Source organism: Dama dama, chromosome 9, assembly GCF_033118175.1.
Source record: "Dama dama isolate Ldn47 chromosome 9, ASM3311817v1, whole genome shotgun sequence".
In the NCBI taxonomy this organism is placed as follows: domain Eukaryota; kingdom Metazoa; phylum Chordata; class Mammalia; order Artiodactyla; family Cervidae; genus Dama; species Dama dama.
Window position 1 is genome coordinate 82,640,707 of NC_083689.1, and position 12,006 is coordinate 82,652,712.

At 43.4% G+C, this 12,006-nt stretch overlaps 1 protein-coding gene across 2 annotated transcripts in view; it reads left to right on the forward strand.

Moving 5' to 3' along the window:
- RASGRF2 (Ras protein specific guanine nucleotide releasing factor 2) overlaps window positions 1–12,006 on the forward strand; it is a 256,768-nt gene that overhangs the window by 233,962 nt on the left and 10,800 nt on the right. For both annotated transcript variants that reach the window (XM_061151929.1, XM_061151930.1), the window contains exons 20-23: window positions 1,757–1,817; window positions 2,136–2,239; window positions 4,916–5,000; window positions 8,067–8,264. In XM_061151929.1, the coding sequence (XP_061007912.1) occupies window positions 1,757–1,817; window positions 2,136–2,239; window positions 4,916–5,000; window positions 8,067–8,264 (448 nt within the window). The remainder of the gene's footprint in view (window positions 1–1,756; window positions 1,818–2,135; window positions 2,240–4,915; window positions 5,001–8,066; window positions 8,265–12,006) is intronic.

Sequence of the window (12,006 nt, forward strand, 5' to 3'; positions counted from 1 at the left end):
CCAGGAACCTAGGCTACAGTAGAAAGAATGACATGCACTTTGGGAAAGAGCCACTTTCCCCCTGTGTCTAACCCTTAAGTGTGATGTAACAGTCTTTGGAGAAGGAGTTGTGTTTACTTATTTTTTTCCTCACCTTAATCTGCCCCTTAGCATATGGTGACTTTTTCTTCTCACAAATGATATGGCTAATTGCAGACAAGAGGATTGCCATTCCTGTGAGCTAGAAGGATTCTGTTCCCTGGTAAACTGCCTAGAGCTTTTGTTAGAGAGAAGGAAGACAGGAAAGGGAATTGACCTTTTTCGGTGTGTGTTTTTTGGTCGTTGTTGTTGGTTTTTTTTTTTTTTTTTTTTGGTGTATGTTCTATGCTGGACTCTGGAGCAGTGCCTTTCATAAGCCTGCTCATGACAAGCAAGAGCAACAGGAAAGCAAACTGGACCAGTTAGTCCATTTCATTAAGCTTTTGTTTCCTGATTTATAAAATGGATATAATAAAGCTTTATTTAAAGTGATTTTTTATGATACAGGAGAGAGTGTGTGTCAGATGGTTAGCACATTCCTAGCACATAATGGGCATACAGTTACCCACCTCAGGTGATAGTTTTGTTTTAATTCATTCAGAACACCACAGAATATCGTATCATTGTTGCTTTTTAAAACTGGCATCCTCCAACAGACAGGCTACACAGTTGGGCAGTGTTTAAATTTTTTTTTAATACTTTTAACACATGATCGTGCCTTCATTTTAGGACACCTAAAATGTTTGGCCCAGATACAAGTTATATAATCAGGATCTCTGATATATAATCAGGATTATGTAATCCTGGACCCTGAACTCCTGCCGGACATGAAGTGTCACTCTCACTCTGAAACCAGCACCTGCCTTAATTTATGAATTCTTTTAATTCATTTGTCACTGATCAAAAATGTATTGGCTGACAGCTGAATAACACTGAGTGTGGGGATACAAGACCAAACGTGTCTTGGGAAGGCCCAACTGGGAAGCAGTAGGGAAGAGTTTACTTGCTGGTCTCTGCCTGGCATTGTTCAAACTCTTGCTACGTGGAAACTCTCCTGAGCTTCTGGTCTGCCTGTGTCTGGGGACGGAGCAGTCTGTATCTTCTGCCTCAGCACCAGCAGGGGTGGGGGGCCAGGGCAGGGGCTGGAGGAGTGTGGATGGAGCACTCAGCCTGTTAGAAACCCTGACTGATAGCAGTGCAGGGCGCCTGGATTCCTGGCACAGATCCTCTCGGTAAGGCAAAGCACCAGGTCACCCTCTGCTTCACTTTCCCGGTGGGTGTTTTACCTACAACCTTGGGCTTCCCTCATGGCTCAGATGGTAGAGAATCTGCCTATAGTACAGGAGACCCGGATTCAATCCCTGGTTTGGGAAGGTCCTCTGGAGAAGGGAATGGCTACCCACTCCAGTATTCTAGCCTGGAGAATTTCATGGACGGGGGAGCCTGGCGCCATCTGTGGGGTCCCAGAGTCGGACACAACTGAGCGACTAACACAACACTTTCGTGTATGACAGGTTGGCTCCTTGTTATGAGTCAGCTCTCTTGATGATCTTCTTCTGCCTTTAACATGTGTGTTTTCCTGTTTTCTGGACCCCATGTCTTCAACTCAAGTCCCCACAGTCTCGTAGACCCAAACCCACTAACTTTCCACCCTGGGGGAAACTGAACTGCATTTTTGTCATTTCATTCCTGGCCTGTCTATGTCCATTTCATGGGGGATATTTTTGACTTTTTTTAGGGCCCTTTCACAAGATGATCAAGATGACATCCACCTAAAACTAGAGGATATAATTCAGCTGGTAAGTTGAGCCGTAGTCTTATCCTGCACAATTAATTATGTGTGAGACTTTACCTCGCAAAGGCTGGCACTGTGCCCACAGCTGGTAACTGGGGTCTGGACTACATGTTCTGTCCCCAAAACTGTATGAAAGGGACCAGATTTGGCTCGGCGTTTAACATCATGGTCCGTGATGTTAATGCTGCCTGATATCTCTGAGCTCTCTGCCATGTTCTTCAGAGCTGGAATCCGGGGTGGACTCGGCACTCCAGCAGCTGCGGTGAGCTGACAGGCACCTGGCCTCCAGGTGTGTGTCATTCCCTGCCCTCATCTCTTGCAGACCGACTGTCCGAAGGCCGAGTGCTTCGAGACCTTGTCGGCCATGGAGCTGGCTGAGCAGATAACCCTGCTGGACCACATCGTTTTCAGAAGCATTCCCTACGAGTGAGTGTGCACACACGGCAGCAGAGCCGCCCCCCCGCCCCAATCCCATGTGTGTGCACAGGCTTTTCATCTGATGATGGTTTGGACCCACTTGAATGTCTTTGGGTTCCAGTTTATGTTGAAAATATCGATACAGAAATATTGGAGACTCTCAAGATGGTCACTCTTATGTTGCTGTAATACTGCCGTTAAACGTAGAATGTGAGTTTCTCTGACCGCTCACACCCTAATGTTATAGAAAACTTCATGCAGCTGTAACAGTGGTTCTCAGACTTCATGGTGCCTAAAATCATTCGGGAGACTTGTTAAAAAATGTACATTCCTAGGTGCCTCCCTCAGAGATTCTGATTCTGGTAGGTCTGAGGCCCAAGAAACTTCATTTTCAATGAGAATCCCAGGTAATTCTGTGTGGTCCAGGACTATATTTTGAGAGACACGGATGTTGGGTCAATGCTGTAGATTCCGCTGCAGTTCTTCGGCCACATCCATAAATCTTCAAGTACTGCTGACCGTGGAAACTCCACAGCAAGATAGATTCCCGACAGTGCCTGGCACAGAGCGCGTGTGGAGTGGGTATGTGCTGAGTGGATGCTGTCACATAACAAGCATCATTGCCTCATGTATAGAGGATGGTGGCTCTTTCAAACCCCCACCCCCAGCAGTCCTCCAGCAGGTCCACACAAAAAGCCTCTGTTTGGACAAATAACAACTGTTGGCCCAAATCCTCTGTGAAATCATAGCTAAATGGGAGGCAAGGGAGAAGCCGAGCAAGAGGTCTAAGTGTGGTCCATGTTGTGTGTAGAGAAGAGGGCACCCGTGATGATGGAGGCTCTGGTGTAGCAGGATGGGGGGGCGGTCAGAGCTACAGCTAGGTCAGGGGGCATAAAGAGCAGGGCTAGAGATGCTCCTGCAGATGTTTCTGTTATGCGTTTGTCTTATTTCTCTCCTCCCCTCTCAGCACTTGTAGACCTATCCATGACAGGGTGAAGTCAGTCAGGAAGAGAAAGACAGATATCATATATCAATGCATATATGTGGGATCTAGAAAAATGGTACAGATGAACTTATTTGCAGGGCAGAGATAGAGACACAGGTGCAGAGCACAGACATGAGGACCCGGGGGAGGGGGATGAACGGGAGGTTGGGACTGAGGTATGTTCTGCCATGTGTATAACAGGGAGCTGGGGGAGCCTGCTCTGTGGCACAGGGAGCCCAGTTCAGTTCTCTGTGATGACCTAGAGGGGTGGGATGGGTCGGGGGGAGGTCCCGGAGGGAGGGCATGTGTGTATCCATATAGTGATGCGCTTACGTTGCACAGCAGAAAGTAACACAGCAGTGTGAAGGAACTATACCCCAATTCTTTACAAAAAATTAAATAAATAGCATCTTCCATTTAAAAAAAGGAATGTGGCCCCAAGGCTGAACAAATGAACCCATTAACTATGTGATGACTTGAGTTAGGAGCCTCTTCGCTTTCCTCCTGACTACCCTCCTGTGTAATGAGGATTCAGGATGGAGGGGGCGTGACCTCTATGGAGGCGGAGAAAGAGCAAAGCCTGAAGCTTTGCGGTTGACCATGTTGTGGTCTCTTCCTGGGGTCTCACCTCTCCTCCTTGCCCTCTCTGTGCCACCGTGAACATGAACCAGTTATTTGCATCCGTGGAGTGAGCACATCTTTGTATATAACAGCCTTGCAGAACGGGAACAGTACTGTCAACATCACGGGACAAAGGTCCTTGCCCAGGGACCCAGTCAACGTTTCTGGATTGAGAATGTGTCAGAGTAATTTCATTTTAAGTTCTTTTTGGTAGTGCCTCGACAAAATAATTCCTGTATGCTCCAGCTTGCTTGTCCCTTGCTTGCTGTGATCCGGTGACCTGCTCATGAATGAAAGGAAGGAGCAGGAGTGTTATTTAGCAGACAGACTTTCCACCAGGCTGAGCCCCCCCTGCCATAACTGCCTTCCTCAAATGACCAGGCTGCAAAGTGCTAACGCTAGTGTTTGTTCTTTTAGCCCTTAGCACGTGTACTGTTCTGGGCTCTGGGGAGAGCAAAGGAAAGTCCCTGCCTGTGGAATTGACATTCTCCTGGAGAATGTCAGAGTAAAGTGGAGGAAAACATGCTGGTGATGATTAACATTTTTGGTAGCGATGAATTTTTTGAGCCTTCTGCTAAGCCTTAAGATTTTTTTAAGCTGATTCAGGGGGAATGGTCTTGGTTTCTGAGTTAGTACTTAGCCTCTTTATTCCTCTTGTCATTGTTTTCCAATTTCAGAGAAGCGTTTATTATGATCCTAATAGGGACCCAGTTCCAAACACTTATCCCCTGGAGAAGGAAATGGCAACCCACTCCAGTATTCTTGCCTGGAGAATCCCATGGACAGAGGAGTCTGGCGGGCTACAGTCCATGAAGTCGCAAAGAGCTGGACACGACTGAGTGACTATCACTCACTCACTCACTCCAAATATTTATAAGAGAAAGCTGAAAACCGAAAAATCTCTTTCTTTTTGGCATCCAGTGGTACAACAGTAGAATTTAGCTAAAATTCATTCGAGATGAAGCAGCAGCAGTTGAACAGTGTTAAGTTTAATTTATATAATAGTCATAATAGTTATCCAGGACCATAGATACCCTTAAAAAACTTAATTGATTTTGTGTTTTGCTTTGAACTTTCAGAGAATTTCTTGGGCAGGGGTGGATGAAGCTGGATAAAAATGAAAGAACACCTTACATTATGAAAACCAGCCAACACTTCAATGATGTGAGTAACCATAAAAATAAAACCTTGGGCGGGAGTGTTATAGGAAGATGAGTATCAGAGACTGCAGACTTCTTCACTAAATTAAAGGAAGTCTGCCACTCACTTCTACAACAAAACTGATGGAATGTTAAAAAATAAGCTTAAATCTCTTCTATGAGTTCACAGTGATGTGATAACTTCCAGTTACCTTTCAGTCCTAAGAGGTTCACTTTGATGGTACACACATCTGATGAATGCTCAGGGATGCATAGGTGGTGTTGTTCAATTGCTGAGTTGTGTCCAACTCTTTGTGACCTCGTGAACTGTACCTTTGTCCTCCACTATCTCCTTTGTCCTCCACTATCTCCCAGAATTTGCTCAAATTCATGTCCATTCAGTTAGTCATGCCATCCAACCGTCACATCCTCTCCCACCCCCTTCTCTTCCTGTCCTCAGTCTTTCCCAGCTTCAGGGTCCTTTCCAGTGAATCAGCTCTTTACATCAAGTGGCCAAAGTACTGGAGCTTCAGCTTCAGCAGCAGTCCTTTCAACGAATATTTAGGGTTGATTTCCTTTAGGATTGACTGGTTTCATCTCTTTGCAGCCCAGGGGATTCTCAAGCATAGGTCGTTGCTTGTATTTTTATCATGGTCATCATTACTTCATGGTCCTAGATCGATTACTTCTAGCTGCACTTTGTCACAGGCCCCTGGTGATGCTGGTGATAATAAGGCTGTTTTGGTACAGCTCTTCTTCATTATTACTGAACATTCAGTCCCAGTACATTCCAGGGTGGGGAGGGACCTCTTAGAACATAATTACAGTGCTTCTGAGGCTGTGTGCAGTGGTAACCAGCTGTCCGTCTGTCTCCTTCTCTACTCTTCTGCAGCAGTAAGATGGAGTTGCTTTTATACCCTCCAATGACCTGTTGGTGCTATTCTAATGGTCTTGGTCCTATGGAAGAACCACAGATGTTGGAGTATCTTCAGGCCTATGCAGGCAAAGGGAAGGCTACTGTTTCAATTCTACTAAACTTTAGTAAAAGGGATAATTGTAAAAAAAAAAAAAAAAAAAAAAGACTACCAGGGACCCTGTAGGTAAATTATTAAATCATTCAGAATCAGAATACAAAACAGGGAAAATTCTCAGTACAGATTTTCTGTCTTTCTGAGGGTACATGCATATTAGATGTTATCACATAATAAGCATCAACGCAGCTGCTTCCTAAAGGATAGGACACATGACCCATTTGAATGACTCTCTGAGAAACAGAGGCCTTGCTGTGGACCATAAACGTTTTTTTTTTTTGCCTGTTTTGTCCATACACTTGGGATGTAATGCCTCTCAAATCAGAGGTCCAGATTATGGGTCCCAGATTGTGAGTCCCAGGCTCCAGACCCACAGCCTCTACTTGAAACTGCTTGATTGGCCACTGTGTCCAGATTGCAGGTGGAACTCATCATCAGCCCCTCCCAGACCTGCCGAGCCTGCGTCTTCATCTTATTCTCTGTTCTTGGTCATGGGTAATGGCCCTGCCAGCCACTCACTCACTCAACCTTGGAGTCTTCCCCACCCTGTTCACACCTCTGGATACCAGTGAGCCCTAAGTCTACCCATGTCTCAGACCCTTCTTTCCCCTCCTTTCGCATGGCCATAACCTTCATTTGGCCTTTCATATTTACTTGATTCTGTCTGACTTCCCCTCACCTTCCCACCTAACCATGCCTAACCAGGCTCAGCACCCTAAGGTCAGGGAGACTGATTTATTTGTTTTTCCTATTCCCCAACCTAAAAGAATGCGTAGTCCTTAGTAGGTGCTCGTTACAAAATAATTCCTCTAATGAATATGTATTTGTCTAATGAATATGCACATGTGGAGGCCCTGTGACTTAAGATGCTCCTGCTTGTGCTCAGTCATGTCTCTGACTCTGCAAGCCCAAGGACTGTAGCCCACCAGGCGCCTCTGTCCATGGGGTTTCCCAGGCAAGAATACTGGAGTGGGTTGTCATTCCCTTCTCCAGGGGATCCTCCCAAACCAGGATTGAACGTACATGTCCTGCTTTGGCAGGTGGATTTTTTTCTTTTCTTTTTTTTAATCACTGAGCCACTTGGGAAGCCCATGACCTAAAATACCTATGGGATTATCAAAGAATGGGTATACTCATCAGATTTAGTGTATGGATAGGAGATTATGGATCTTATATTCCTCTTGGTTGTTATCAATCCTCTTCTGTCCTTTTTCTTTCCATTTTCTAAGTCTTGAGCTTCTTAAGCTGCCTCTTTTTTTCTCTTGGCTTTAACTAATAGAATTACAGCACTTAGCTTTGAAACTGTAGGTCTCTTTCACTGCTGGTGGAAAAAAAAATTAAGCAAGAAGGTGAAAATGTTCTCTTCCCCTGCACCATGTGTTTCTGGTTTGAGAGTTGGTAGGTTAAGTGTTTGATTTGATTGGAGGAAAATGTGTTTTCTTTCTCTGTGATGGTTGAGGCTTCCTAGAGTGACTATCCCCCTGTTGTTGGGACCCAGGGAACATGGGGAGAGGCCCCAAGAAGTGAAACCTCTGGTCTGCAAAGGGTGCCATTCCTCAGGGGAATGCCTTTCTTTCAATAATTATTGGAAATGACTTCTTCATCAAAATTACTGATTAACAAAATCACCTCTTCCCTCAACAAGCTGATCCCAAACAACTCCTCTCTTCACTCTCAGAATGAGAATGATTATTTTTAATAATGTTGATAATAATAATGTTATTATTACAGACTTTAGTCTCTTCAGAATCTGGTTGGTATCTACAACAGACCATGTCCCAAAGGAGAAATTGCAAATATGTATTTGTCAGTTCACTCAGGGCAAATTCTGTTGTACCTCTTCCTGAGGAAAATATACATTATTAAACACTTACGAATTAATATATTTCACTGAGAAAATAAAACTCAGTTAAGCCCCTCAAAAAAAAAAAAAAATGGACCACGATCTCGCATCCCTTGACGCTCGCTTTCCCGACATTTCTGTAGGTGATTCAGGTATTGTGCCTGCATGAATGGCTTTGGCTCTTAGCTGGCCTCTCTTGGCTTTTCCATTGTCTCAGATGAGTAACCTGGTGGCCTCCCAGATCATGAATTACGCGGATGTCACCTCCCGAGCCAATACAATTGAGAAGTGGGTGGCGGTGGCGGACATCTGCCGGTGCCTGCACAACTACAATGGCGTGCTGGAAATCACCTCAGCCTTAAACAGAAGTGCCATCTACCGGCTGAAGAAAACCTGGGCCAAGGTGTCCAAGCAGGTGAGTGCCAGCGGACGACACCTCCCACTGCCGGGAGGAGGAGAGTCTGGGAGACCAGAGCCAAGATAAATATTGCTGACTAGAAGATAATTAGCTGAAATGAGCAGCTCTTTTGGCAAAGAAAGGTGTGAACATGGGTGATTACTGTGTTCTTACCACTTAATTGATTCCTCTTATGTGCGTTTCTAAATGGTTAATTTAGGGGAAAAAATACAAATCAAAATATTCATTATAACATATTTGGGGACATCTTCAGACACTGTGGTTGACAGTTAGGAGCTGTTCACTGAATTATTTAGGGAGGGCATATTGACTCCGGGTGAGCAGAGCGATGTCTCTGGATCCATTCTTTGTCCCTCAAAGTAAAGGTACAAGTACCTTAGGGCCAAAGACCAGGGACCGAGGGCCTCTGTGTTCACCTTTTTATTTGTCATTCTTTTAGTCAAGTTGTTGCATAATGACGTGGATGTGAAGGGATATAACTTTCTTAATTGTACTTTAATTGGACTCAGCTTGTTCATGCTTTTTGCTTTCATTCAGATAATTTGAAGATTCAAGTGACATCACCATTTGCCTCCTGGTCTTCGCCATGGGTGTCAGTGGATGTTGGGTGTTGGGGAGGGCTTCTCTGGGCTCATGGGAGGCTGTGTGCCCCCACTGGTTTCCTGCTGTAGTCGCTGACTGATTAGTCGTTGGGTACAAGGCACTGTGAATTGCCTGTGCCTGGTGTTCAGAAGGCAAGCCTACCCCATCAGGAACATGGTGTGGTTATTGTACCCAGGAAGCTTGGCTGATCTCACCTCAGCTCTCACTGGCTCTGCTGATTCTCTGAGATGGAGTGTGTATCACCTCTACTACAGGCTGCGCTTCCCCTTGCTGATCCCTGGTGGGCAGGCTAACTCTTCTTTACTATTAATAAATAACTCGTTTGACCCTCTCAAAGGGTGTTGGGGGAATTTTCTAGGCTCCTCTATGTTCTGTGGGTACCAGAGGCTAGGGGTGTCTTGCCAGGGCCTCTCTGCCTATCCTTTTCCAACAGATCATTATACCCACCTTGTTTTGACCACCTCGAGTTGGTGAGGGACATCTTCAGGGTGCCCACCTCCAGGGTTTCAGGCAGGAAGAAGAGCATATATTCTGCTGACATTTCCTCAAAACTATCTGGTTTCTGTTGCTCCTTCTGAGGCTTCAAGCCCCTCTCAGAGACACCACTTCTTACTCTATCTTCTATTCTTTCTCCAAGCCTTTAAAATTCCTCCCTGTATAGCAAGAAATCAAGCCTAAGCCATCTCTTTTATTCCCTTCCCCACCATTCCTTAGTAAAAATGGAGTGCTTTGAGAATCCCAAATTTGGCCCCTAAAACTAGCAGACTCTTCTTCTATGAAAAAAGCCTGAACCTTGCAAATAATATCCATAGCTTTTATAAAAACTGTTTAAAAAAAAAAACTCTTAACGTTGAGATCTTTATAGGTTCATATGCAATTATAAGAAATAGTAGAAATCCCCTCCACCCTCCACCCAGTGTCCCCCAATGGTTACGTCTTGTGTAACTATAGACAGTATCACAAACACAAAATTAACCATTGGTACCATCCACCAGCCTTGTTCAGACTTCATCTGTTCCACCAGTACTCGTGTGTGTGTATATATGCATGTGTTTAGTTTTATGTGCCTTTATTACAGGGGTAGATTCACTACAGTCAAGATATTGAAGAGTTATATCCCCAGGATACCTCCTGCCACCCTTTAATAGTCCCAGCCATCTTCCTATCTGTCGCTCCCTAACTCCTGGCAACCACAGATCTGTTTTCCATCTCTATAATTTTGTCATTTCAAAAATGTTATATAAATGGAATCATAGAGTATATGACATTTTGAGATTGCCTTTTTTTTTTTTATTCAGCGTAATTCCTTTGCGATCTGTTCAAGTTGTTACACATATCAGTACTTAGTTCCTTATTTGATTTAACCATTCACCCCTTGAAGAACATCTGGGTTGTTTTTAGTTTTAGCTATTACAAATGAAGCTACTATGAATATTCATGTATAGATTTTGTGTGACTATAACGTTTCATGTCTCTGGGATAAATGCCATAGAGTGCAGTCGCTAGATCATATGGTAATTGTGCATTAAGTTTCATAAGAAACTGCCAGACTCTTTTCTATAGAGCTTGTACCATTTTACATTCCTCTCAAGAAGTTATGAATGAACCAGTTTCTCTACATTCTTGTCAGCAGTTGGTGCTGTCACTGTTTTTAATTTTAGCCATTTTGATATTTCATCATTGTTTTAATTTGCACTTCCTAACAGCTAATATTGGTAAACATCTTTTCATGTGCTTGTTTGCATCTTCAGCAAAATGTCCGTTCATGTCTTCAGATCAGTTTTTAATTAGGTTCCTTGGGTTTTTTATCTTTGAGATTTGAGTTCTTTCTAGACTCTTTCCACTTTATTCTTCTCTTTCAAAATTTTAGCTACCCTAGATGCTGTGACCTTCATATACATTTTAGAGTAAAAACTGTGTCCTAAAAACTTTACTGAGATTTCCATTGGAATTCCATTAAATCAGTCAATTTGTGGAGAATTGACATCTTTACTATATTAACTCTTACAGTCCATAGACACAGTATTTCTCACTACTCTTTAGATTTTATGACCCAGCAATCCCACTTCTGGGCATACACACTGAGGAAACCAGACCTGAAAGAGACACGTGCACCCCAATGTTCATTGCAGCACTGTTTAGATTTTCTTTGAATTCTTAAATCAACATTTTGAAATCTTCAACATATAAGTCCTGTATATGTTTCATTAGATTTATGCCTAAATACTTCATTTTCATTGGAGATATTTTAAGTGTAATTGTGGTTTTAACTTGGGTTTCCATGTATTCATTGTTAGTATATACAAATATAGTTGATTTTCTACTGTTCTTATACCTGTAATGTTGCTGAACTCACATTAGACCTTGGGGCTTTTCTATAGATTCTGTGGGATTTTCTACATAGGCAGTTATGTCAGTTGTTTATTTCCTTTTCTTGCCTTCTTGCTCTGGCTAGACTTTCCAATGCTACGTTGAATATGATAGTAAGAAAGAACATTCTTTCGTGTTCTTGACCGTGGGGTGAAAGCTTTCAGTTTTTCACCATTAAGAACAATGTCAACTATATGTTTTTTTGTAAATGCTTTTTTATAAAGTTGAGGAAGCTACCCTCTCTTCATAGTTTTTGAGAGATTTTATGATAAATGGGTATTAGAATACTATTTTTTAAATAGGCTTCAAACAGCTATGTCAGAATCCAAAACCTGGACACTGATGCCTTTGTCATGGCTGGGTTTTGCCTCCCTCTAAGGCAGTGATTGCCTCAGCCATTGGGTGCTGGATGCCCAGAGCCTATTATCTTGTCATACATGCCACACTTCATCAGGGTCAGCAGGTCACTCCTCTGCCTATTCTTTTCTGCATTCTGATTCTTTTTTCCTTTGAAGCTGGCACCTTGTTAAATCTTCTTTAGGCCTTCACTGTGGTTAACTTAAGCGATATTCATGTCTTTGGCAGGATGCAAGGTTAGGAATAACTGAACTGACTATGGAATAGAGATGATAAGGCTAATGTTGAAATTGTTTTTTGAAATTTGAATATATTACCTGTAGAGACATTAAATAGAACTTACCATCTTGGTCACATATATAGATCACTCAAAGCAGCGTTCGTGTGAATAATGGGCTATCCTCGAGGA